The following is a 27,199-nucleotide window of genomic DNA, read 5'->3' on the forward strand; positions in this document are numbered from 1 at the left end:
AATTTGTGGAGGAAATTTCTAAAAGGCAAGGGCACATAGAAGATGATGCTTCTTTCTGGTCCCAAAATACCCCTTCAGTCATAACGGGACTTGAAAGCAGCATAAAATATTTTAAAATAATATTTGAGTGGAAGTGTAAAGCGATATGGCCACTGTGGAAAGCAGTGTGATTGTTCCTCAAAAAATTGAATATAGAATTACATATGATCCAGCAATTCCACTTCTGGGTATACACCCAAAGGCATTGAAGGCAGAGGCTAAAACAGATATTTGTACACCAGTGTTCATAATAGCATTATTCACAATCGTCCAGAGGGGGAAATGACCCAAATGTCCATCAACAGATGAATGGATGAACAAAATGTGGTGTATACATACAATAGAGTATTATTCAGCCTTAAAAAGGAAGGAAATTCTGAAGTGTGCTACAACATGGATGAACCTTGAGGACATCATTCTCAGTGAAATAAGGCAGTCACAAAGGGACAAATATTGTATGATTCCACTTCTTTGAGGTACCTGGAGTAGTCCAGTTCATAGAGACAGAAAGTGGAAGGGTGGTTGCCAGGGGCTGCGGATAGGGGGGATGGGGAGTTATTATTTAATGGGCATGGAGTTTCAGTTTGGGAAGATGAGAAGTTCTAGAGATGCTGGTGGTGATGGTTACACAACAATGTGACTGTACTTAATGCTGCCGAATTGCATGCTTAAGAATGGTTAAAATGGTAAATTTTATGTTACGTATATTTTACCACAATAAAAAAAATACTTGACGTGGCAGGGGGATAAAATGATAGACTATAGGTCAGCTCAAGGTGAGGAATGCTGATCCTGAAGGATTCACACAATCCGTAGAATGCTTCATCATTGCTCAAATGAGGCTGTTATAAAACTCCCAGGCTTCACATCTCCAGCTCCTTTCCACGGCCACCTTCACTCACTCCCTCACACCTCTTTTCCTTAAATGTCTAGAACCCTGATTTAGAAAATGTAAAGGGCAGTGGATGAGCACGTGGCAGACTAAGCACGCTCATGCACTGCTGCTGGGAGTATAAATTAGTCCAACCCTTTGGGAAGACTGTTTGGTGGAGTCAGTGAAAAACATTACAATGATCACGCCTGCCGTCCTTTTTAGCCCCCCTAGGGACAGAGGCTAATGGAAATTTGTGACTCTCTCTCCTTGAACGTTTCCCAGCCCACCACCCATCTAGCCCCAAGTTCATTCTTTCCTTCATTCAGCTTACACATCCAAGTCCCTCTCTGTGCCAGGCACAGTGCTGAGGGCCACACGTGCAGCCACGAGCAATGCAGGCCAGGTGCCTGCTCACTGGGAGCCTGTGCACCAGGGTGTGGAGTTTCACATGACTGACACTAGCTGGGGCTGACTGGCAGAAAGGGAATTTCTGGGAGGGGCATGGGCTGGCTGGAGAGGGGCTTGGAAAATGGGCAGTGATAAATGCGAACACTTAAGAACACAGCCAGAGTCAGGCCAGAAGACAGTCCGGACAGGACACCCTCTCCTGCTGTATCCAGCTTTACTGCCCGTGGCACTGCCATCCCTGGGCACTCACTGTGGCCACCTCCCTGCTTTGTAACCACTGGCACCGGGAAGTTTGCACTGCCCTCCACCATCTCACTCCCTTAAGGCTCAGAGGCCCGTCTGCAGCATCTCAGTGACCACTCTATGCCATGTGTTGTCACCCTAGCTTTTAAGGACCCTTGGGTCTCTACTCCTACCAAGACCCTACCAGATAGGAAGGATGTTCCTGTCTGGGATAGCTCAAATGGAAAAATTCTCTCAGTCTTGTGGAAGAAAGACAATAAACAAGTCAACAGGCCAATATTGACTTTATTTCAAAAAGGGAAAGTCTATGAAGGGAATGGACAGGATTCTGGAGTAAAGAATCACAGGAGGAGGTCAATTCAGATAAAGGGATTGGGGAAGCTCTCGCTGAGTAGGTGACATTTAGACTTGAAGGATGAGAGAGAACCAGACGTGCTAAGATCCAGGAGAAGAACCTTCCAGAGAGAGAGGATAGCATGTGGGAAGGTCCTGAGGCAGGAAGGAAGAATGTGGCATGTTCAGGGAACTGGGGGCAGATCCCTGTGACTAAGGGTATAGTAGAGGGGGACGGGCAGGCCAGGGTGGCCAGGGCATTGTCAGCTAGGGTGAGGCGTTTGAGTTTTAATGTGTGAACATCCAAAAGCCGTTAAAGGGTCTCAAACAGAGGAGTATCATGATCCCATTTACAGTTGTAAAGGTCCACCCTGGCTGTGGGCTGGGGAGGGGACTGGAGAGAGACGGAAAGGACCCGGGAAACCAGTCGGGAATAAGATGATGGGGTTTTGGGCCAGGATGGGGAGATGGAGGGTGGAGGTGTGTGGAAAGCACACTGCTGGGCTCCTGTTTAACACTGGATGTATGTTAACTATCTAGTTAGTAATGTATAGGAGCAGTCTTAGGGGTCTCCAGAGAAACAGAACCAATAGGATATACCTGTGTATATGTGCATGTATGTGTCCTGGTTTATGTGATTAAGGAGGCTGACAACTTCTAAAATCTGTAGTCAGCAAGTAGGAGATCTAGGAAAGCCAATGCTGTAGTTCCAGTCCAAAGGCCAACAGGCTCGAGACACAGGAAGAACTGATGTTTAGTCTGAGTTCAAAGGCAGGGAAGAAACCCAGTCCTAGCTGGATGACATCAGGCAGGAGGAGTAACCTTTTCTTTGGGGGAGTGTCAGCCTTTTGTTCTGTTCAGCCCTTCACCTGATTGGGTGGGGCCCACCCACATTAGGGAGGGCAATCTGCTTTACTCAGTCTACCTGTTCAAATGTTAATCTTATCCAGAAACATCTTCACAGACACACCCGGAATAATGTTTGACCAAATGCCTAGGCACCCCATGGGCCAGTCCAGTTGACACATAAAATTAACCATCATAGTATTATTTAAGTCCTGTTATAAAGGCACTGGTGAAGAGCTTGATTACAATGAATACATGATAAATACTGAGTTTGATCAATACATTAAAAAATTCTTTTGATAAACTTACTAAAATAATTTAGAATTAATTTTGTTATCTAAGTCATTATTATCCTAGTAATAATTGCTTTTTAACTCAGTTTTGCATTTAAGAAGTGATGTCATGACTTTCTAAAGTCCTGAATCAAGTTCTTTTCTGCACTTTGTCAAATCTGGACTGCCATTTAGATGATTCCATAAAAGTATTATGTCCTGGATTACGAGATGAAAACATTTTTGTTTATGAAATGATAGCATGGATGTGACAAGGGGAACACACTTGGAAGTCCCTTGGCCTTCCCTGTTTCCATCTGAGCCCTCTAGCCTACTGTGCTGGCTAAGGGTCATCCATGGGTGAGGCAAGGGTGTCCTAGAGCCAGGTATCAGGGTCAAGGCTAAGACGTGGAGTCCTCGGTTAGGGTCCCTAGACCATGATCAGCATGTTCTGCCCGGCCTTGGCTTCAGAGAGCTTCTGCTGCTCTGAGGATCAGCTCAGACCTCCACTCACTCTGCCCACCCAACACTCTGGATTTGGACACTTGCTTGGGCTCTGGCTTCTTTTCTGTCTATATCAGTTGTAATTTGTGTGGGACCCAGCATCAGGGCACTCTGGAGCCTCAGCTGCCCAGGCCAGAGGAGAGGAGAGGAATCTGGGCAGGCAGCTTGATAGCAGGGAGAACCAGCCTAGCTGAGCATCTGCCCCCTACAGCAGCCAAATCACCAAAGAGTATGGTGAATTCAGACTCCTGTTTTGCCTGGCATTGGTGCCATGGAAGAACTACTTGGGGGTAATGCAGAAGATGAGAAGTTTCTAAGCAATGGGAGTGCTCTGAAGTGCTGTAGCAGCTGGCGCTACACCAGCCACCATGAGAGCCAGACAAGCAGCAGGGTCCTGAGGAGCAAGGTCAGGCATCCTCACCCAGGCAGAACCCAAAGGGTCCTGGGAGGGAGCTGGGGCCACACCTCGCTGGCCCTGAAGGTTCCTAGCCCTCACCCCTGCCAACCTGCTCCCAGGCTTAGGAGAGTAGGTCTTAGTCCAGCCCCTGTTGATCTGGCTGCCCCATCAGAGTTCGTGCAGGAGCTGTTTGGTGCTGAGCCCCCAGGTCCTCAGTGCCTGCTGACGTGAGGGCCTGGGGAAAGGGTACCTCTGACTTAACATGGGAGGAGAGGGGCACCTGGAGGGGAATCTGCCTCAGCCCCCTGAGAGCAGGGCTGGCAGGATTCTATGAGTCCTTACTCACAGAATATGACAGAAGATTCTCTTAATGCCAAGTTCCTATAGATCTCACTTCCTAGGGAGGAGGAAGTGTGACCTCAGGGGGCGGTTCCAGGACACAGAGGGCACTCCACACCCCGAGCCCCCCATGATCCATGCTCCATGTGGTCACATTCCCCCCATCTCCTCACGGACTCTGGCCCCTTAGTGCCTTGGCCACCTGACACAATCTGAGTGGTCCCTTCCTGAGAATTACAGAGACTTCCCTTTCTCTATGTGCTTTTCCAAGGGATCTGAACCCTAGTGATTACTGTTTATCTAGTGATTACTAGAATCAGATCTGGGGTTGAAAGCAGCAGCTAGCCAACAGGCCCCCGTTCCTGACCTGTGTAGACTGACATCAAACCCTCCCTTCCCCAAGTCACCGACGTGTTTTGAAAAGCCTGTCAAAATTCCTAACACAAATGACATACGATATAATATTAAAATCCAATTGCTATTTTTAAAATTCCAATTGCTGTATGAACACATTTCTCCTAAATAAAAATACAGTTGCTAAATAGGCCAACAGTGAGTTGGCCCAGCATTTGTAAAAGTGTCTGATACACAGGGTTCTTCTTGGAATATCAGTTCATTATGACTTCAAAAGCAAAACAGCATGAGTTTGGACACTTTACTGGTGAGCATTGATGGTTCTCAGCAAAATAGAGGCTGGGTTGATTGATACTTGTTAACTTGGGATTCTGTCTGTACCACCTTCGTTGTAGTCCTTCTTTCTCAAGGTTTGGGAGTGTCCCATCAGATCTAGTTTGTTAAGTGTTTTTATCCTAAAAGACTTTGTCAAATGCTCTTTTCTGCATCTGTCGAGATGGTCGTGTGGTTTTCATGAAAACTGTAAATTTGAGTTAAATTGGCTTCAATGAGGGGAAATATGACTCTCTGGAAAATATACTGAGTTGATAAGATTCAGCAGTATAGTACCTGACCCCAAGGCACTAGTTTTGGCTGCTGCAAAACTCAACTGATGCAACCATTTTGTTACCGCAGGGCTTGCGGGTTGTGAGAAGCTAAGTTGCAGTGAGGGTGCCATCTTTCTCGCCTCGGAGCTCTCTCCCTCGCTGCATTGCCCTGAAGACGTGTAAGACAAAGAGTTGGGGGCCAGGCAGAATCTTCCCCAAGTCTCATCACTGGTGCGCTCCTCCTCCCACCTTCTCTCAGCATCCAAAGGGCTTTGGCCCTGCTGGTGGCAGGGAATTCCTTTACTTCAAGTCTCCGTCCCTTCTCACTCTGCCTCCTGAGAATTCTAGGTTCAGACTCTCGAGCTGTTGGAAGTTAGACTTCCTTTTCTGTTAACAAAGGCAAGTTTATTATCTCACTAGGGACTTGATATAAGAATCTGGTTTGAAGCTCCACGCTCATTGAGGACTTCTTGTTGTCCACTCCACCCCAACCCCACCCGCCCGGTAATGATGGCTACTGATTCAGTGGGTGGGGAATGCAGAGCAACGTGATTTCCAAGCAAGGGAAACTACCACTCCTCTCAAAATTATCATTCCCCAGTCGCTTGATTATGGAAAGTTGCATAATTGGTACGCAGCACCCCTGCCTAAATATGGTAGGCTTAAATTCTGGCAACTATTAATGTCCAACGACTGGAGTCCTTCCTAGGATCTGTAAGACACTTTGGTGGTACTTGCAAACCCTGGTGCAGAGGTTCTCATCCTTGGCTGTACCTTGGAGTCTCCCTGGAAGCTTTAAAGAAACGCTGGTGCCTGGGACTCACCTCAAGACTCTGATTTAATTGGCGTTTTTTCTTTTTCTAAGTTTCCCAGGTGATTGTACCGTGCAGCCAAAGTAGAGATCTCTGTACTAGCTATCAGCTAAGAAATCACTACCTTGGGTTTAGAAGTCACATGCCAAGTTGCAGACCCTTAAATGGACATTAGTTTATCAGTTTATTTTGAAATTATAAGTGCTATTTCAAAATTGTAAGCAGTTTGAGTGTTGGCTTTTTTAACATGGATTTTTTTTCAACTTTGCTGCATTTTCAGTTATTACTTTCATGTAATCTATTGGTATCTAATGATAGCAAATGACTCACTTGAGAGAAATTTTCGTTGGAGCAAAATGTCCTGCGTTTGGGCAGTGGCTACACATTGGAATCATCTAGTACAGTGGTTCTCCCACTTGGCTACGCATCAGAATCACCTCGGGAGCTCTGAGAGGTCCCAGAGCCTAGGCCTTACCCCAGGTCAATGACATCAAACTTTCTGCGGCTGAAGCTTTAGCATCAGCACATTTGAAAGCTCCCCAGGACATTCCAATATCCCCCCAAGTTTGAATCATCCTAGAGCAGCAGTCCTCAAACTTTCACGTGGTAAGCATCCCCTGAGGATTTGTTAATTTGCAGCTTCTGATTCAGTGGGATTGGGGTGGGAGGCGGGGCCGGGGAGGCAGATTCTGCATTTCTCGGGAGCTCGCATGTGGTAGATGATTCTCCCATGAGAACAGATAAGAGACCAATGGTGCTGGGCGACAGCAACCCCTCACTTAAGTTGCAAGGACCTAGAGAGCTAAGAATACACACACACACACACACGTATAGACTGAGCCTGGACCCTATTACCAGTGAATTTATTTTGACTACCCTGGGTGGGGTCCCGAATTTGACAGTTTTTAAAAGCTTCCTACATGATGGTTACATTGAATCCCAGATGGAGAGCCTTCTGCAGCCTTAGGGACTAGCTATGCCTCTAGTTATGGAAATGGTTAATAAATGACAGCAGGTGGAGGAGGAAAGGGAGAAGACCAAAAGAAGGCCCCCTCCAGCCAGAAGACCCCTGGACCTGCCGAGGGGTATCTTATCTGTAAAAAGTCCCCCTTTAGAGAGAGCTCACCATAAGGCTACCAGATTTTTTTCAACTCATCTTAAGCCCCTGTTTTGCGTATTGTTTGAATACATTTACATGTTGACTATCAAGAGGCCCTACCTCCAAATATGTCAGATAAAATAAGTTAGATCTTGTCACCTCCTGCAGTTGTGTTCGTTCATACACAGTAGTCAGTGCTGAACACAAGTCAAGTAGGGAACAAATTTTCAAGCCGCGGAGATGGGGGAAGGAGAGGACGTGCCAGCAGTACAGGGAGGAGGGAGGTTGGGGAAAGCCACAACAGGCTCCTCCCACCTGCCCAGTGACCACCCCCCAGCCCCCGGGACCTCACAATCCACAACGGAACCTGAAGCCCTAACGCCCTCTACAGTGTTCTTTTTATTATTCCAAACCGTTTTGCCTCCTTTGCTCCCTTTTCCCCTCCAACTTCGTTATGTACAGGCCTTTAGCCTTCCTGAGCCACTTGCAGGCCATACTTCTGGGTGTTCCTCCCTGGACCTTCTGGGATGGGCTGTTTCTTTTGTGCCACCTTCTCAGAGTGCTCAGCACAGTATGGGTCTGGGCCACTGCATACAGTTGTGCAGGGTGTGCCCTGACCAGGGGTGCCTACCAAGGGGCATGTGTGGAGGCTGAGCTTCAGGTCATCTCCACTCAGCAAAGCATGCTGCCTCAGGAGCAGGAGGCGCCTTTTTGCCTTCTACCTGCTGGAAGGCACAAAGGGGCACCTTTTTCTAATTTGCACAAAGGTACCTGCCAGGTGTGCTAGCGGGGGCCAGGTGCAGGTCACCCAGTGGGTGCTTACTGTGCTCACTGAATGAATGAATGAATGAACAAAAGAACAAAGTGGAGGAGGTGAGGATAAATAAGAGACTTCCACAGTCATCTAGGTAAACATTAATGAGGCCCTAAACTAGCATGTAGACTGTATTTACAGAAAGGAGGGGATCAACAGGAGAAGAAGCAACAGCCCATCGGTTGGGTTATAGCTTCTGGGATGGCAGAGGAGAGAGGGAATAAAAATGACCTCCTACCTGTAATCACCACTAAAACTTGACTCTTGCACAAGAAGAATAAGGACAGTGTGGTCGCAGATGAGTCCTACACCTTCAGTTCTGGAGAACTGGCTTTGATTAGGTAACAAGGTGACAGGAATTATGTACTTTTATGTGCAAGGCCCTGTGTTGAGCAGTGCTGGGGAGATGTAAGACTACCACTCCCTTAGAGAGCTTGTGATCTAGTTGAGGGAGCTGGACACAAGATTCCTGATGCAGGGCTGTGTCCACCAGCATCACACGTGATAATCATAGTGCTGTGTGTGCATGCTGCTTTACGGCTTGCGGTGAATTCTCCCTGTATGAGGTGGCTATTATGCTGCTTCTCTCTGAAGAGGAAATTGACATTTCTTGCTTGCTTCTCATCCCATTTTCTGACTGCTAATCACCATATTGAGTTTAACCGTATAAAATTATCATTATTGTAGGTCAAAAATGGCCCAATATCAGCAATCTCATATAGTTCATCCTAACATTTCCACTATATTATGCTGCCATTCCAAGCCTTTTGAATGGTTTTATTGATTTGTTTTAAGGCAATTATAAAAGGAATTTAAAAAAAAGAGGAGCGATGCTCTTTCTGGCAAATGTGCAAAATAGGAAAAAAGTATGCAGAAGCAGAAAAATCTTAATCCCAAATTCTACAGTTCAGAGGCATCCTAATAACATTTTGATGTATTTCCTTCCAGATAGTTGATAGTTTTCTTTGCATTGTTTTACAAAGTTGAGATGTTATTTAATATATAATATTATGTCCTTTGTTTAAAAATGTCATAACTATCTTCACATTAAATATTTTCATAAACATCATTTTTAACAATAGCATAATATTCCATTAAATATAAATACCATATTTCCTCCTATTATTGGACCTAAAGGTTGTTTTAATGTCTTAATATTATGTATATCTAGTGTTATTTCTGATTACTCTCTCAAGATAGATTCCTGACTTAGTCTGTTTGGGCTGATATAACAGAATACCATAGACTGGGTGGCTTATAAACAACAGAAATGTATTTCTCACAGCTCTGGAGGCTGGGAAGTCCAAGATCAAGGCAGATTGGGTGACTGATGAGGACTTTCTTCCTGGTTTATAGATGTCAGTCTTTTTGCTGTGTCCTCACATGGCATAAGGGGGCAGGGAGCTCTCTGGGGCTTCTTTTATAAGGGCTCTAATCCCATTCATGAGGACTCTGCCCTCATGACTTAATCACCTCCCAAAGGCCCCACCTCCAAATACATTTAGGATTAGGTTTCAACATATGAATTTGCAGGGGACACAAATATTCAGTCTTCCAAAAGGAATTTTGTCAAATTACTGGGAATTACTGGGTTGAAAAGTAGGCACCTTTTTCAGTCTCTTGATTTGTATCATCGATTGGTCTTCCAGAAAGCTCGTGCCACCTTGATTAACTTTAGCCTTAATAGCAAAACCAATCCTTGGCTGGTTCTGGTTTGGTTATGAGTGATAAATGCTGTAAGAGTTTAAAGACGAATGGTCAGGAAAGGCTCTGGAGTCAGGTGGACCTTGGACTGAGCGTGAAGGATCCATAAGCTTCAAATAAACTGAGAGGAAAGACTTTTCCATCAGAAGCACAGCGGAAGCAGAGGTACAGTGGACGCCATGAATGTGGCACGTTGTGGAGACAGTCATAATCTAATTTTTCTAAGGTGGATAGTCACTGTGTGGGAAAAGTGGGATATCAGCTGAGAAAAGGAATATCAGCTGAAACTAAACTTAATCCTGCAGGTAATGAGGAGCCGTTGACAGCTTTTGAGCAGGGGAAGATATAAGCAAAACAAAGTTTTGATGATTGTAGAAGACTGTGAAACCAGAAACATCCTTAACAGTGGCAGAAGATTTTTAAAAATGATCATCTGTTTTAAAAATTACACTTCATATAAACATGCTAGGAATGATTTGCTGTAGTGCTTAGCATATGATGGTGATGTGACTTGTTGTGCCACAAATGACCTGTCAGCCATGTCTGGGTGGCTCAGGTTTGAGATTCAAGCAGGGTGGCTGAGAGACCACTGTGGCTGGATCCAAAATGGTGGTCAGAAGCTATTTCACATGAAGGAAATCTCAGTTTTCATGAAAAAAAGGTTGGTTGTCACTGGGACAGAGATGTCCAGACATTCAAGCTGTGAGAGAATTGTGAAAAGGAAAGGTGAGAGGAGAAGTATAGGAAGGACCCACTGAAGCTCATCCACTAGAGCCCTTCTCATCCTCTCTTTGGTTTGACACACGTTTACAACAAATCCTGATGAGAAGTGATTTTGCCCCCAAGCATTTACTAGTAAATAAAAATTTGATCTCTTTTAATTGCATTTTTGCCATTTTTAAGGAAACGTATATGTTGCAAATTCTGATTTCCAGTGTGAATGATAAGTAAAATGTGGTTGTTGCTCTTACATCCTTATATTTTCTCCCTTTTTAAAAGATAAACCAGATATTTTCAGTCAACGCAAAATGATGACAGATATTTCAGGCTTTCTTCAATTAGCTGGCCAAAGTATATTTTATGTTAAATAAAATGTATTGTAAGACACATACACTTTAAATATCCGTCTGTATCTCACCATTCCTCCCATAGCACAATGCTTACGTTGTGGAAAAATAAGTCTCAGACTCAAGTTTTAGAGTTTATTAAGGTTGGTTGCAAGAAGGAATGAGGGGTCCACGCAAAATTGGGAGGGCCCCAAAGAGATAGTGATTTTTCTTGAGATACATTGTCGCAAGGCACATTAATCATGGCAAAATGTTACAACCATGCAAGATACTTGATGGCATTAACTTAGGATAACTACCAAAAAGAGCTTCCACGAAAAGTACAGCTAACATATTTTTGAAAAGAATGATGCTGTTTACTCGGGGAGTAAAACATGAGGATGTCCCAGCTTGCTGGGGCTTTACTTGTCCTTAATTGGGTCTTTGTGAGATGTAGCTCCATTATGGGCTGGGCCGGCTTCACGGATGTGTGATTTGTGCAGTCACACATGGCCCTGTGCTTAGGAGGGTCTGCTGCTTGGTGATGTTCTTCTGTCACCACCTTAAAATTCCTAATAAATTTTCAATAAGGAGCCATGCATTTTCATTTTACCCTGGGCCCCACAAATTATGTAGCTGATCCTGCTTATGAAAGTTGATTTCACCCACCTGTACTATATATCATGGGCTAAAACATGGTTTTCACAAGACCAAACTATGGCCCAGGTTGGGGGCGAGGACTGCAGTGAGCCAAAGGAGTTTCTGGCTGCCTCCTCTCATTTCCACAGGAGGCTACACAGAGCAGGAAAGGGAAGGAGAGAGCTGAGGTTCGGGGCAGACAGGGGCTGCTGACGGCTAGAGTTTCTCCATTAAGAACAACAGCAGCTGCTACTACTCTTGCTACACCCACCACCACATCAAGCTAATATCTGCCAGGCTCTGGCTAAGTGCTTCACGTGCATTATTTCCTTTAACTTAATCCTCTCAACAACCTGCAAAATGAGTATTATCCCTCCCCCGCAAGAGTATTATTTTTATGGATGAAGAATCTGAAGTTTCCAGCAATTAAGTTGCCCACAATTACAGAGCTGGTAATCATCTTCTCCCATTCACTGTCCTTTCTCCTCACTTAAGAAGTGGCCAACCATGCTTGTCTGTTGTTAAAATTGAGCTTAAATCACTTATTTCTTTACTTAAAAAAACTCATTGGCAGGGAGAGGGCGGTAGACTAATGTTTACATAGATTGTTTATTTCCTGCTTTTTACTTTCATATAATTGTAGAAAGTATTGTTATTTAGGACCTTTTGGATATAAATTTCTTTCCTTTGTCTCTGCGGATACTATCTGGACAATATACTAATACTGGAAATGTTTTGCCAAGGAGAAATAGGTACACTCTCCTTATTGTCTCAGAAGTTTGTGTCAATAAACAATGCTATATATTTTTTAAAACTCAGCCAAGATGATATTTTGTTTCTTGGTTATTTTTCTTATTCTTGTTTTCCTAGTTATGTGTGATTGTGGTCTGCCATAATTAAAAAAGATTATCCATATTTTCTGCTTTAATTTTGCATTAAAATGAGATTTTTCAAAAATTTGTAAATAAATTCTATTCTGAACTAACCTAATTATGTCTCCTGCAGGAAAGCATCTCTGGCAGCTGATGTGTCCAGGCTTGGATATAGTTCCTCATCCAGTCACAAGTACATTCCCCGGAGAGCAGTGCTCTATGTACCTGGAAATGATGAAAAGAAAATCCAGAAGATTCCATCCCTAAATGTAGATTGTGCAGTGCTTGACTGTGAGGACGGTGTGGCTGTGAACAAAAAGGTAACGGCATGATTTTTCTTTAGGATGGAAAAAGAAATGGATTGAAATTGGGTGCTCTCCTGGTACCATTGCTCACTATTTGGAAAGATTCTACCATGCTCACCTTTTGCTGATTACTAACATATTCTTGACCCAGCCCTTGTATAGGTTCTGAATGTGTCTCTTTTCTCCAAGAGAAAGGAAGAATCCAATCAAAATATGTTTAAAATCATGACCTTCAGGATATGTGCCTATGTGTGTGCATAGATAAAGAGACACTCAATCCGTTTTGGCCATGATATTTGCTGGTTTGGGCAAATGACTTAATCCTAGAATTGTGGTGTAGATTTTTCAGACCAATAAGATACACTTAGGAATTTCTTTCTTTACTGCCAGGTATATTGAGGAGTGGCCTTATCTCTTCTGGCACAAGTGCCAAGAAAATGAAACATAGTTTTCTCTGGATAAGTCACCCTTTTCCCCCACTTAATTAAGGGTAACTACGTGCACAACCTCAGGGTTACAGCCTTTGGCCTGACTAAAGAAATGAGCTTGGGAAAAGACCCAATCTGTAAACAGCTACGAAAGGTTCTTACTGGGTGGTGGCATAGTGGGTGCTTTTTGTTTCATTTTGGGTTGCTTGACTTTGTTTTCCAGGTTTTTATAACGAAGGTGGATTTGTTCAATAATTAGGCAAAATATGTAAATCATTATAACAGTAACTTACGTTTGCATGGAACTGTTTTAGTTAAAAACCTGCTTCTACTCAACTTTTATCTACCTAGTCCCTCAACAATGAGGTTGGGCTGTGAATGGATTGTGGGGCTGGGGGACAGAGGAGCTGACCCTCTGGATTTATGCCTATTTGAATCATTTCTTGTCCTAGGCGATCTGAAATAGCATGGTTGTACTATACAACTTTCTTGATTAATTGCTTTCTTTGGAGATTGTAGCAAACAAGTATTTGCCTTAATTAAAAAAGAAAGTTAATTTCTAGCATCTTCCTAATGGTCAAATCAAGGCTTTCCAGGTATTTGGGAAAGGATTAGAATATGCATGTGGAATCTAAAGTGTCTACTCAACATCTTTGGCATGTACCAAGGAAGTTACGATTAATCTTCTGTCTCCCAGAGATTAAGGTAAATAGGCCTTTTCTTGAAGGATGCAATGTGATTCCAGTATGCCGCCTTCCAAAACTCATGTAGTGCACTCTAAGATTAGATACTGAATTGTAATTCCAGTTCTCTGTGACCCAGGGCAATTCACTGTACTTCCTTGCCTCAATTTCTTATCTATACTGTGGGATAACAAAATCTCCTTTTGTCGGGGACAGGGATTATTATAAAGAAAAAGTTTGATAAAATGCCTGGGAGTAGCTTGATTTCCTATAGGAACTAGACTAGAGAAATCTTGTAGTAATCATGATTAAAGGGGAATTTATTTTAGCATGTAGCACAGTGAACCATTAGGTGCCCTGATAAACTTCTAATTATATTTCTTGACAAATCTTGAGGCTATCTCCCCACACCCACCTTAGGATGTTTCCTGCCATCCAGATGAGCTGGAAATATGGTCCATTCCTGCCTCACATTTCTTTACTTTTATTCTGTGTTCTGAAGCCCATCCTTATACCTGGAGCCACTACTTAAGAGGAACCTAAGGAGGGGAAGGGGAGAGAAGAGGTCACCATGGGCAAGCTGTGTCTGCCAACTTGGAGTCTATGTCCAGACAGTGTCTTCATCAAAACACTCCAGTTCTCTTAATACAGCTGAATTTCGCACACTGTTTTATGCATGCTGAGCTTGGCGTCAACTAAACGTCCCTTTTTTATCCACAGAAAGTTCTGGCAAGCCAGGCTAGTACTTGTAAAAAAAATTTTTTTCTTTTTTCCTTAGAATCTCTATCCAGAACTTAACTTCATCTCATATCTTTCATTTCATAGGCCTACCCTGTCAAGGTATTTTTGGATTTTGATTTCATCATCCAGCATTTATACCATCTGAGAATTTCATCAGCACACCATATGAAAATTTAACAAGTTTCTGATGGAAATGTTGAAGAGGTCAGAGCCAACTGCTGCACAAGCATGCCACTAGAAACTTCTGTTCAAGTTTAGTTAACAAACATTTATATGGCACTGACTAAATGCCAGGCACTGTTGTAAGGGCTTTAATTTGTGTAACAACCTAGGGAGGTACTGTTCTTATAGTCCTTCTACAGTAAGGAAACTGAGGCACGGATAAGTCAAATTCATGAATCAATACTACAAATGTGGTCATTCAACCACTAACTCTCCTGGAATCCACTCTTTTCACAAGGATGTTATAAGAGGTTTTTATCTAATGCAGTTTCAAAATGAAGATACCTTCCCCATCGACTTGTCTAGAAATACCTTCTCCCCCGGCACCTCTACCTTGCTAGAAAATTGAGGTTAGGTAAATGAGACTTAATCTGGATGAATCCATATCAGTACCTAGTTGTTGCCACCTTCTTTTGAAGTTCTGGAGATACAGAAATGGTAATAGCTACCATTTACGGAGAGTTTTCTATGTAACAGATGCTATATTAAATGTTTTACATATATTGTCTCATTTAATCCTTACAGCAAAGTTTTGAAATATGTCCAAGGTCACAATGCCATTTAATGGCAGAACCAAGGAGATTTGAGTCTCCTAGAATTTTTTCCAGAAATTAGCCTCAAGTTCACCTGTCAACATATTCCATAATTCACCTTTTTCCTGTTTCTTTGATAGTTAATGCCTTGGTTTCTTTTATCCATTGTCATTTTTGTGTACTGCATGGTTTCTTGAAGATTACTGACAGGAGCTCCATATTCACATCTGTAGTGTCCTGGGACTTCAATTCATTTGAAATGTCCAGAGGAAATTGCTTATAGTCTTTTTGTGTGTGTGTGTGAGGAAGATTGGCCCTGAGGTAACATCTATTGCCAACCTTCCTCTTTTTTGCTTGAGGAAGATTGTTACTGAGCTAACATCTGGGTCAACCTTCCCCTATTTTGTATGTGGGATGCCGCCACAGCATGGCATGATGAGCAGTGTGTAGGTCTGCGCACAGGATCTGAACCTGAGAACCCCGGGCCACCAAACTGGAGCATACAAACTTAACCACTACACCACTGGCTCTGCCCTCTTTTTTCTTTCTTGAAGTCACCTCTTAATTAGGTTTCTTATTTGAATATTATTCCTTTTGATGGAGTAAATAGAGACTATTTTTAGGTGAGTTTATTTCTTCCTAAGAAGAAATTCATATTAAAACTCTCATTTCAGATTATACAGTTATAGTTTTGCTAAACTGAACTTCTCTTGCCTAATTCAACTTTCTTAGCATTGTTAATACTTAGTCACTTTATGTTTCATTTTGTTTCTTTTTTATTAATATATTAATCCAGTATTTCATTTGATTGACTCTGTGGAGTATGGGCTTGTAATGAAAACAATAGGAGTCTCCATAAAGCAGTTTATAAGTATATAATACCTTCCAGCAGGCTCTAATCCTGTCCTGCTAATCCAATTTGTGTTTAAGTAGCTCCTTCATGTCAAGGATGGCACTACCAGCTCACCTTTCCCAAGCATGGATGATGAAAAGACTGCCTCCACTCCCCTCTTATCTACTACTTTTCATTGTTAAATTCATGAGGAGATGCCGGACTGTCTAAGCCATTCCTTGCTGGGACACAGTGAAAATAAGCCAGGTAATGCACAGATTTCTGGTGAATCTCCATGACACAGGGTGAGGTCAAGAAGGTAGGAATGGAGTAAATAGAGGCAGGATTCCAGGGCTGCTATTTTAACTGAGAAATATTTAAATACATATTTAAATTAATTTAATACTTAAGTTTAGAAAGTAAGTTTAAATGTTCAATATTTAAAGAAATATTGAATACCTACTCAACCAGGCACCATGGTAAGCAGGAGGCTTGATGAGCGGTGCCATGTCTGCGCCCAGGATCTGAACCGGTGAAACCCTGCTCAACACACACGGAGCGTGTGAACTTAACCGCTCAGCCGTGGGGCCGGCCCCTGGTTCTAATTATTTTTAACTTCCACTGATCTCTTGCTTTAGCCATGAGAAACAAAGGTCTTCCCAAACTCTGTGTAGTTAGGAACCAGCTTGGTTATTTTTATTTCTTGTTGCTTTGTTTCATTTTTAAAAACATTTCTAATCCATTGTGGACAGATACTTTTCATAAAATGCAACAGAAATGAATTGCTAGAAAAATTAAATGCTGTTGAGTGTGGCAGCGATGTCCAGTGCCGTAGAAGTTTTGAAATTCATACTCCTAGTGTCATGGTCATAGTCAGAGTTTGTCGATCAGGGGTGGTCCACAGACCACAGGTTGAGTAGCAGGAACTTAGAATTTTTAAATTTCCAGGTATATGGGAGATTTTTTATTTAGTCTTTTGTTGCTGACTTCTCGTTTAGTTGCATGATGGTTAGAGAATGTGATCTGAATGATGCTGATTTTTGAAAATTTGTTGCATCCTGTTTATGGCCTAGTGCATGAGCCATTTATGTAAACGTTCCATATGGGCTTAAGAATGTTTATTTTCTATTTACTAGTTGCAGAGTTCTATATGTTTTCCATTAGACTAAGCTTTTTAATTATATCATGCAAATATCCAAATCTTTACTGATTTTCATCTGCTTTATATGTCAATAATTGAGAGGTCAGTTGAAATCTACCCTCCTGTGGAGATTTGCCAGTTTCTCCCAGTAGATCTGTTCATTTTTGCTGCTGATGGTTTGAGCCTATATTATTAGGTATATACAAATTTACAATTATTATATCCTCCTGGTATCTATTTATTATTAGCACTGACCCTCTTTATCCCTTACAATGCTTTTTGCTGTAAAGTTTATGTGGTCTAGTTTTTGGTTAGCATTTGCCCAGTATATCATTTTCAACATTTTGCTTTCAACTTTTCTGTTTCTTTATGTTTTAAATATGTCTCCTCTTGTTTTAAAAATGTTTATATTCATGTGGACATTCTCTGTCTTCTAACTGGAACGTTAATTCACTTATTTTAATGTAGTTACTGATAAATTTAGATATAAATATGTCATTGTATTTTGTTCTACTTTCCTCACCTATTCTGTTTCTTTTTCTCATTTTTCTTGCATTTTAGAAAACTTTAAATCCAATCATCTCCCTTGCAATTTATGTTATTTGCCCAATATTTCAGTTATCTCTTTTTAATCCCATGAATTTTACATTATTACTATAATTATTTTATATATACAGTATTTATTTAGATTAACCTTCATATTTTACCACTTTCTCTGCTCATTATTCCTTCTTGCGTCTCAAACCTTCTTTCTAGGGTCATTTTGTTTTCTCCTGATTTGCATCCTTCAGAATTTCCCTAGAGAGAAAGCCTGTTGATGGTGAAATCACAGTTTTTGTTTATTTGAAATGTCTTCATTGTTTGGCTGGGTAGACAAATCTAGATTGACAGTTATTTTCTCTTAAACTTTAAAGATATTATTTTATTGTCTTCTGATTACTGTTATTGCTATTGAGAACTCCATTGTCAGTCTAAAAACTAGGTTGCTTGTCTTTTCTTCTTTGGCTACTGTTAAGATCTTTTTGTTTTTGGTGTACTGAAGTTTTACTAAAACAGTGACTAGGTTTTGATTTATTTCTCATTCCCTTCTTTCTCCCCTTCCTTCCTTTTGCTTGGTATAAGTGGTTTTTCTTATATTTGTGGATTCATGTCTTTTATCAGTTCTATAAAATCTCTACCATTGGCGTGTCAATTATCGCTTCTATTCCCTCCTTCCTATTCTTTCCTTTGAGATGCCAAGTAGACATATCTAGGAACTTTTCATTCTATCCTCCTTATCTCTTAATATCTTTTAATATTTTCTGTCTCCTTGTCTCTCTGTGCTAAAGTTTGGGTTAGTTCTTCAGATTTAATTAACACTTATACTTCTCTCTTCAATTGTATCTAATCTGTTTAACCCAATTTCTAAGTTTTTAATTTTAACTACTTATTTTTCATATCTAGAAGTTCCGTTTTATTTTTTTATATCTGCTTGGTATATTGTGAATCTGATAATTTCAACATTTTTGCATATAAATTGTTTTTAGTGGGGCTAGCCCAGTGGTTAAGTCTGTACACTCTACTCTGCTTCAGTGGCCCAGGGTTTGCAGATTTGGATCCCGGGTGCAGACCTACACACCTCTCATCAAACCATCTATAGTGGCATCCCACATACAAAACAGAGGAAGATTGGCACAGATGTTAGTTCAGCAATAACCTTCCCCAAGCAAAAAGAGGAGGCTTGGCAACGAATGTTGCCTCAGGGCCAATCTTCCTCACCAAAACAAAAACAAAAACAAAAACAAATTGTTTTAGTTGTTTGCTGACTCATACTCATGGTATGAACCCATATTGATTAGAATTAATTCATGGGAATTCCAAGGGCCTACTGTAGGAAGATTTTCCTCCAAAGAGAATTTGTGTTTGCCTCTGCTGGGAGTCAAGGATATTACTAAGCTGGAGTTTCAGTTTATTCTCCCCAACTTTGCAGTGGTCTCAGGCTTAGTAACCTGATACCAGGTCTGATATGGGCATTTGGTTCCTAGCTTTCTTATTTTTCTCACCCTTCACAAATTAGAATTCAACTCACTTTTTAAAGATTTCATTTTTTTCCTTTTTCTCCCCAAAGCCCCCCAGTACATAGTTGTATATTCTTTGTTGTGGGTCCTTCTAGTTGTAGCATGTGGGACGCTACCTCAGCGTGGCTCAATGAGCAGTGCCATGTCCGCACCCAGGATTCAAACCAACGGAACACTGAGCCGCCTGCAGCGGAGCGCACAAACTTAACCACTCGGCCACGGGGCCAGCCCCCAATTCACTTTTTTAGAGGGGTTTTATATTGGCCTCTGGGAAATTCTCTTATGTTCTTATGAGCCCAGCAATGCATTAAAAAGTACTTTGTTGAAATGTATTCGTTTTATAGTTGGACAGCCCTTCAGGGAGTGTGGTCTGCCATATTGCCAAAAGTAAAGCACCTCTCCTTTAAAAAGTTTTTATTACAAACTTAAACAAAAGTAGTCTAAAATTCATTCTTACACATAAAAAGTCAAAGAGTTATAAAATAAAACAGCCCTCTGACCATTATTCGATTTCCCCTATCAGACACAATCCGCTTTACTTTTTCTAGTTTATTCTTGGGGCATTTACTCCCATCTTGCTAAATAATATACTTCTGAATTACTTTTTCAATTTCAGACGTGATGTTGACTCCCTACTAGGGGATTCTCTCTCCCCAATGCCCACTACAGGTGAGCCTTTCCCATCCCTCAATTGTCCCAATACAGTAATATGTAACTTTGATGAGATTAGTGTTCAGTGGAAAAACTATTTAGAGTTGAACTATGTGGTAATAAACTGATTAACTTTCCATTTGTGCCAACTGTTGTTTTCTCTGGAGTTCATAGTGATCTTTTTTTTTTTTTCTAGCTTAGTTTTCTATTCACTTGTCACTAATTCAACACTCACCTCTTTGCTAATCATCTAAATCTCCTCTTCATATGTTCAAAAGCATCTAGTATTTTATCAGTTTCATTATCTTGGAGAAATCTCTCCTTTTTTTTTAGGAAGATTGGCCCTGAGCTAACATCTGTTGCCAATCTTCCTCTTTTTTTTGTTTTTCTCCCCAAAGCCCCAGTACATAACTATATATCCTAGTTGTAGGTCATTCTGGTTCTTCTATGTGGGATGCTGCCACAGCATGGCTTCATGAGCAGTATGTAGGTCTGCGCCCAGGATCTGAACCAGCAAACCCTGGGCCGCTGAAGTGGAGGGTGCGAACTTAACCTCTCGGCCATGGGGCCGGCCCCAGAAATCTCTCCTTGAATCTTATGATCCCCTTGAGTCTAGACTGCTTGCCCTTCAGACCTGTGGCACAACTGGAATCCTGGACCCTCCCCTCCCACCCCTCTGAGAACTCCCTTCCCCTCTCTCTTGTGTTGGCTATGCTGTATACTGTCTGTGACTTTTCCGTCTGCGTATGTCCCTTTGTTTAGGTAAGGCACACCCTCTAGTACTTCCCGAGAGAAGATGCCCTTCTGAAGTACACAAGCAATTTACATGAACATAATTTCATTTTTTTCTAATTTGATTTGTAAAAAGCAGGGAGTTTTAGGTCCTGAGGAGGTTATGGTCCTGAGGGCTCTCACACTGACCCTTCAGGAGGCCAAAGGAGGGCCTCTGAATTGTGATTCAGGAGGGCTTTTCCATGGGAACCTAAGCTGATAAAATCTGGGATGTCACTCGTGGACAGCTTGATTTGATACCAGCAACCCAGTTCAGTGGAAAGGGTCGAGGGCTTGGCAACAGGAGACTCATTTAAATTTCCCAATTTTAACACTACCTAGCCAGGGAACTTGAGTCCTATAATCTCATGAGCCTGTTTCCTTATCTGTCCCATGAGATTGGTGATAATGAAACCTGCACTGCCCACCACAGGGCCAGCTGCCAGGCTCAAATAGAAAAGCACTTTGTAAACTCCCAAACGCTATGTAAATATTGCTTTTTTTTTAAAGCAGTGGTGTGATTTTTAAAGGAATAAAGCTTAGAAAATTTAGGAGAATGGGTAGTTAGTTAGCATGTTGTTTAAGAGGTCTCTTTCAAATAGAGGAACACAATTTGTTGGTCAAGAACACAGACTTTGGAGCCAAACTGCCTCTGTCTGGATTCTGATAACATCTTGTCCCAATAGTGTGACCTTGGGAAAATTACTCCACCTCTCTGTGCCTCAGTTTCCTCTTCTGTAAGATAAGGGTAATAATGGTAATAATAATGTCTACCCCACAGAATTATGTTGAATGGGCTTGTATTTGTAAAGTGCTTAGAGCAGTACCTGGCACATAATTAATGCTATATGAGTGTTTGATAAATTCCTAAATAGCAATTGTCTTAACTATGCTCCTAGCCAAGGATCTGATGCATCAATTCAAGTCTCTGATGATTGCTTAGAGTGCCCAGCTTTACTGGTATTGATTGTTACTTTAGATTCCTGACTCTGACATGGTAAGAGATTGGCACAGGTAGATTTTGCTCTAAATGTCTTGGAGTTTGCCAATTTTGCTGTTTTTTAACCTTCCCGCTCAACTATGGTAGACAAATAAAGAAAGGACTTTAGAGACAGCAAAATACCACTTTTTCTCTCTAGCTCCCTTGCAGATTTCATAACACTAAGGGGATAGACACAGCTATCTTAGAAAGATCTTACTTATTTTTTTCCTCCGGAAACTTGAGAGGAAATTATCTTTCTTAAGCAGCTAAGCAATAGAGTTTTACTTTGCATTTCTGTGCTGTGGTACTTGAAGAATTCTTGGCAGACAGGGGATAGGAAAAGGGTAGAGGAAGGTGGCCAGATATGCCTGTGAGGGCTTGGGCCCCACGAGAAGCCTTCAAAACAAAGGAGAGCTGGGCTGCAGTCTGGTCCTGAGCAAGACCCCTTTATGTTCACGTTCTCCATTACGGGAGACAGAAGGAGGAGGACCATCATGAGGTTTCAGGATGGGGTGTCTGAGGAGAGCTGGGAGCCGCCCTTGGCAGGGTGTTGAGGAGAGCCCCTGGTCGGCAGAGATTGGAGCAGCAGCTCCCTTCCCCACCACCTGCTCTGCATGGCAGAGGACGCAGGGCTGTCAGGAGGGCCATCATGTCCCAGCTGCCCTCCACCCTAAAAAGCAAGAGGAAGCTGTTGGCCTTCTAAGCAACAGCCAGTGCTTCAGAAGCCTCATAGGATCACCCCCACTGGGCCATGTTCTTTGAATGCTTCTACTCCTTCCATTCATCTTGGACATCAGGACGCACGTGAGGCCTAAAGGAAGGTTTGTGGTTGTGGAGGAGACAATGGTCGGAGGCACACTGTAGGGGCGAGGGCAGTGCGACTATGTCCCCCACTGTAAGCTACTACCTAAGTGTTCTTCACAGACAATAATTCACACCAGTACTCCTATAGTTACCTGTCAGACTCTGCAGAACTGGCAGTCATTGCATTTGCCAGTGTGAGCTTCTCATTAAGAAACACCAAGTATCAGTCAAGGTTATTACTTATTATTAATCTTTGATTAATATAAATGTGATTTCCTCACACTCATCATTTTAAACCAGTTAACTCTTGAGTTCCTCTGGAATGCCTCTAATTGTCATATGGATGGAAGATCCTTTTCAGCCTTGAGCATTTGTATTTTCTCTAATTTGTGGTCTCTCATTTGGCTTCCTTTTGTGCACACACACACATACACACACAAGTACATAGACACTAAATCCCCATTTGTGCTTAACCATATGCATTCACAAGTCCATTTGGCTAAATTTTAAATACCTTAGTGCTGTCACTTTGGTTGAAATAAATTAGTAGAGTAGCAAGGTGTACTCTCCCCACAGGGAGAAAGCTAACTGACGTGCAGTGAATGATTAAATGTATATAGGGGCGTAGGGAGTTGACTCCTCTTTAAGAGGGGTGTGAAATTAGGATGGGAAGGCTCCTTTCCCAGGGGCCTTGCCTTTATTAAAAGATTTGAGAGCTTGGGAGATTTCTTCAATAGGAATTAGGCTATCTGTGAGTCTTTTGGGAACAGTATGAAAAGCTGAACTGTACTTAGGAACCCTGCAAGGTCTTTTTGATCCTTAAAGGTTCTGATATAAAGACCTATCCAGGTTTTCATAAAAGTAGTAAAGTATTTTCAGTCTTTTATCAATCCCTTCATAGACTTAAATAATCTTTCCCCTTTTGTAGAGTAATTGTTTTAACACTCCCCTCCCCATTGTTTTATTCTTCAAAACAGGCATCATCTTAATGCAAGGATTCATATATCCCTGTTAGGGTCATAATAGTCAGCAATTTCCATTAAGCACAGCAAAATCTGTGTACAAAGAGATGCAGGCTTCAAATTGCGAATTATTTCTTTTCCTGCAATTCCTGTGAATTCAGTTAAGTAAGACTGAGTGTGATCTATATTGTGATATACCTGGCGATGAGAAGCTCAGGCCTAGGCAATAAGACACATCTTTGAGCGCCAGCTGAAAATTTATTGAAAGAGAGGAACCCAGCTTAAATGAACTGAAACTTTATAAAAGTGGAAACTGTAGCCATTTCTTCTGAAATTAAGTAAGAAATAGCTTGGGGACTATAGTGAAAATCATTAAACTTATCCCAAATTTAGCTCCCAATTAAAATCTCTTCTTTTTTTAATCACAAGACCACAGGTGATTTTCACAAAATAAGCCCAAGAGGTTTCAGTTTGCTAAATCTCTGTGAGTAAAGAACCAAGTCACACAGCTACCACCAAAATAAAGGGCATACCATGTGAAGTCTTGCAGCACAACATGCTTGGTATCAAGGAATAGTATTTTTTCCAAGTTTTCTTATTTTAGTGGCCACAATTCATAACAAAGTATTAAATACTACCACATTTCAATAATAAATTAGTGGGTTTATTTTAAGGCATAATTTAACATTCTGATTTAGAGAGACAAGAAATAATGTCATACTTTGCCATGTATTTTTAAATACATCAGAGCTTCTCAGGGTGGTGATAGTTTAATTCTTATTAAACTATTAAATAGTTTGATTCTTATTAAACCTGCTGTGTAGGTTGGGGAAGATGGTGTTTTAATGGGAAAAGAAAAGGAAAATGTGGCTTATTAGAGGCAAAAGTTAAGTCAAGAATTAACCCAAGGCATAGCCTGCCTTTCTAATAAAGATATACTATCTGTTTCAAATATCTTGTTCAGTTTTTTCCCATTTGATGCAATTGTGCTAGCTGTTCATTGCTCAGAAGTTAACCTCCAAAAATTAGCAGTCTGTGACCTGAATTACCAGCCAAGTCTCGTCGAAGAAGCAACATATTCGTGGGCAAAGTATTGATTAGCTCCAGATAACTAGACCAAAAAGACCTCCAAACACATCTGTCAGAAGAGCAAAACTAGAGAGAGATAAGCCAGGGAGTTGGCCTGAGATGAAAGTGGGTTTTCCAAAGACTTCTGAAGTTTTTCCAATAGAGGAAATTCTTGGAGCCTCTGGAGTAGAAGAACAAAGCTAGTGTTGAGCCCCAATAGGCTATTCCACTAAGCCTTTCATCCACATTGTCTCATCACCCTTCCCCAGTAGCAGGGAAAGGCTGATGATTGGCCCAACTGGTGCAGGTTTGCAGGGCTTAGGAGTGTCAAGAGCTTCCCTTTCCTGGACCTGTGGATGGGTTGATGCTTGGGGGAAGGCAAAGTGGAGAGTTAGGGTCAATAATCAGAAAAACTGTTCCAAATAGGCTGTCAGAGCAAAGGGAGCCTGAAGTGGGTGTGAAGAGTTCAAGTTTGGAGTCAAGATATGAGAGGGTTAGGGAGATCAAGAACTCCCGTTGATTAGGGCAGTTATGGCCCTCCAGGCTCGGAGCTATGCCTGGGTTTTCCATATTTCCCCTGGAGACATACTTCTTATATCAGACTTCAGCTTTGAGGATCAGAGGGGTGTGGTCATTATCACACCTTCTTCCTGGGTTTGTCTGGAGGACTATGGCCTCCTTGAATTTTGGCCCATTCTTGGGAGGAAGGCAGTTTCCCACAATCATTCTTTAAACTTCTGCCCTTCCCTAGAGGCAGGGGCCTTGGAGCTGACCATGGTGCTGAAGGTTGTCTAAGAACAATATTAGAGAAAATTTAGAACACTCCTGTGTGCCAGCACTATTTCTAAGTGCTTTGCGTGGATTAACGCATTTCATGCTCACAGCAACTCTGTGAAAGAGGTGCTGGTATTATCCCCATTGACAGATAAGTAGTGTGGAATACAGAAAGGTTAACAACCTTGCCAAAGGTCACACTGCTAGTAAGTGGGTAGGCCAGGCAGTCCACAACCTAGAGCTTCACTTTTGGTCACTACATTTGCTAATAAGAGTTATTAAGAGAGTCATTACAGAACCTGCTGAATTTTCACTTCTCCAAGTATTGTCCATGCAGAAGTGAGCTACGATTCCCTATCTCAAGTTGCCAGGGCAGGTTGCTGTCGGTTGGCATCTTGGAGAGCCAGACACAGCAGTGAAGACCGGGAGGGCACATGTAAAAGTGAGTGACTCAACTACTCCATCATAGTGGTCATCACACTTTAATGTAATGGCTTGTTCCACATCTGCTTCCCTGGTAGGCTGTCAGCTTTGTGAAGAGGGTGGCATTGTATCCCTCACAGTGTACTATAGTGCCTGGTATATAGTAGGTGCTTAGCAAACATTCGAGGAATAAATTACTTACATGTGACCAATATAATGATAAATGTTATTAACATGTGTTAGAAGCACTGTAAATCGGGTGAAAAAAATTGAAGCACCATGTTGTGGAAATTATAGTCTCTTTGTATTTTATATTTGTCATGCCTAATCTTGAGAGTTGTATGAAGTATGGAATGCATCTTAATCTCATAGATGCATCTACACAGACAAAATAAAACAAAAACGTAAGGTCATGATTTGGACAGTTTGAATGCCTAAATGCGTGTATGACTGAATTTTTGTTCTATGTTAGATTTGGAATCTTGCACTATATTTTAGATTATAGTATCTCGGAAGGTGGCTCCACTGACATGAAAATAACTCCAAACATCTCTTTGAGAGGGTGTGTGAGCGTCCTGTGGTAACAGAGCTTGTAGTGGCAGTTATAGCATGTTCCAATCAAATTTCCCATTTCAGACCCGGTTTGTTGTTTGATTTTAGTTAAACCATGTTTTGTTGTGTTGTATTAACAAGTAGAAGATTCCCATATCTGCTGTGTTAACTCTTTTCCAGGGTGTGTGTGTTTTTAAACAACACTCCACAGCTGAGCTTTTGGAGGACCAGCCTATTTTGACAGCTCCCCTTAGTCCGTGTATCACCAAGCTCATTCTCTGCCAATATGTTTCACATGATTCTGTGGACATGTGTAGCACGCCTGTGCAACTTGCAAACACCCATACATTATTACAATAATAATTGGGTTTTGATGCAACTGGAACTCAGTACTACCAAGCTGCCAGCATTTCCTTTTGGCTACCAGTACTAGGCAGGAAAATTGTAGTCTAACTGTCTTCCTGTTTATTGATAAACAAAGTGGCCAGCCCAGCAATGGAGCCTGATTAGCAGTTTGCACCCTTTGTGAAAGGATAAACAGAACCCTACTGTTTTCTGTGTTTGACTGCAATTTGCATCTTTAAAGAGGTTGGACTGCCCTGAGATTCATGTTCAACTTCCGAGAGCCTGGATATTCTTTGATATGTTACATGTCAGCCTCCTTGTTTTCCTCTCCTTCATCTTGAAACAATATTTGCCAGCGTATCTCTGTTCCCATCTGGCCTACCATAAGCTTCCCAATAGTCACCTGTCTGAAGGAGGAGGGGAGGGCGGAGTGGAAGAAGAATTATGTCTGTTTCACCGTGCTTGAATTTTACATTCCCAGAAGGCCCTTTTATGCTGCCTCAACTCCATTTTTGAAGAGAGAGTGATACAGGAAAGAAGAGCCACAGACAAAAGGGAATCTGCTTACAACTCTCTTGGACCCACGGGATCAATTTTGGGCCCCTTCCCCTGCACTTATCTTCACCCACTCTCCAAAAAATGCCCTCCCATTTTGTAAAGTGAAATATTAACCTTCTACCTCGAGTTTGGTGTAGTGATCTATTCTGAAATTTATTCTAACCTAATTAGGTTCTTAAACTAAA

The 27,199-nt window shown here is 41.8% G+C and overlaps 1 protein-coding gene across 10 annotated transcripts in view; it reads left to right on the top strand.

Annotated features, from left to right (window-relative positions):
• CLYBL (citramalyl-CoA lyase) overlaps nt 1-27,199 on the top strand; it is a 229,923-nt gene that overhangs the window by 109,554 nt on the left and 93,170 nt on the right. For all 10 annotated transcript variants that reach the window (XR_011528231.1, XM_070579169.1, XM_070579164.1 and 7 more), the window contains one exon: nt 12,316-12,502. Coding sequence is in view for 9 of the 10 variants with exons in the window: in XM_070579169.1 (XP_070435270.1) it covers nt 12,316-12,502 (187 nt within the window). In the remaining variant the exon portion in view is untranslated. The remainder of the gene's footprint in view (nt 1-12,315; nt 12,503-27,199) is intronic.

Source organism: Equus przewalskii, chromosome 16 (assembly GCF_037783145.1).
Source record: "Equus przewalskii isolate Varuska chromosome 16, EquPr2, whole genome shotgun sequence".
In the NCBI taxonomy this organism is placed as follows: domain Eukaryota; kingdom Metazoa; phylum Chordata; class Mammalia; order Perissodactyla; family Equidae; genus Equus; species Equus przewalskii.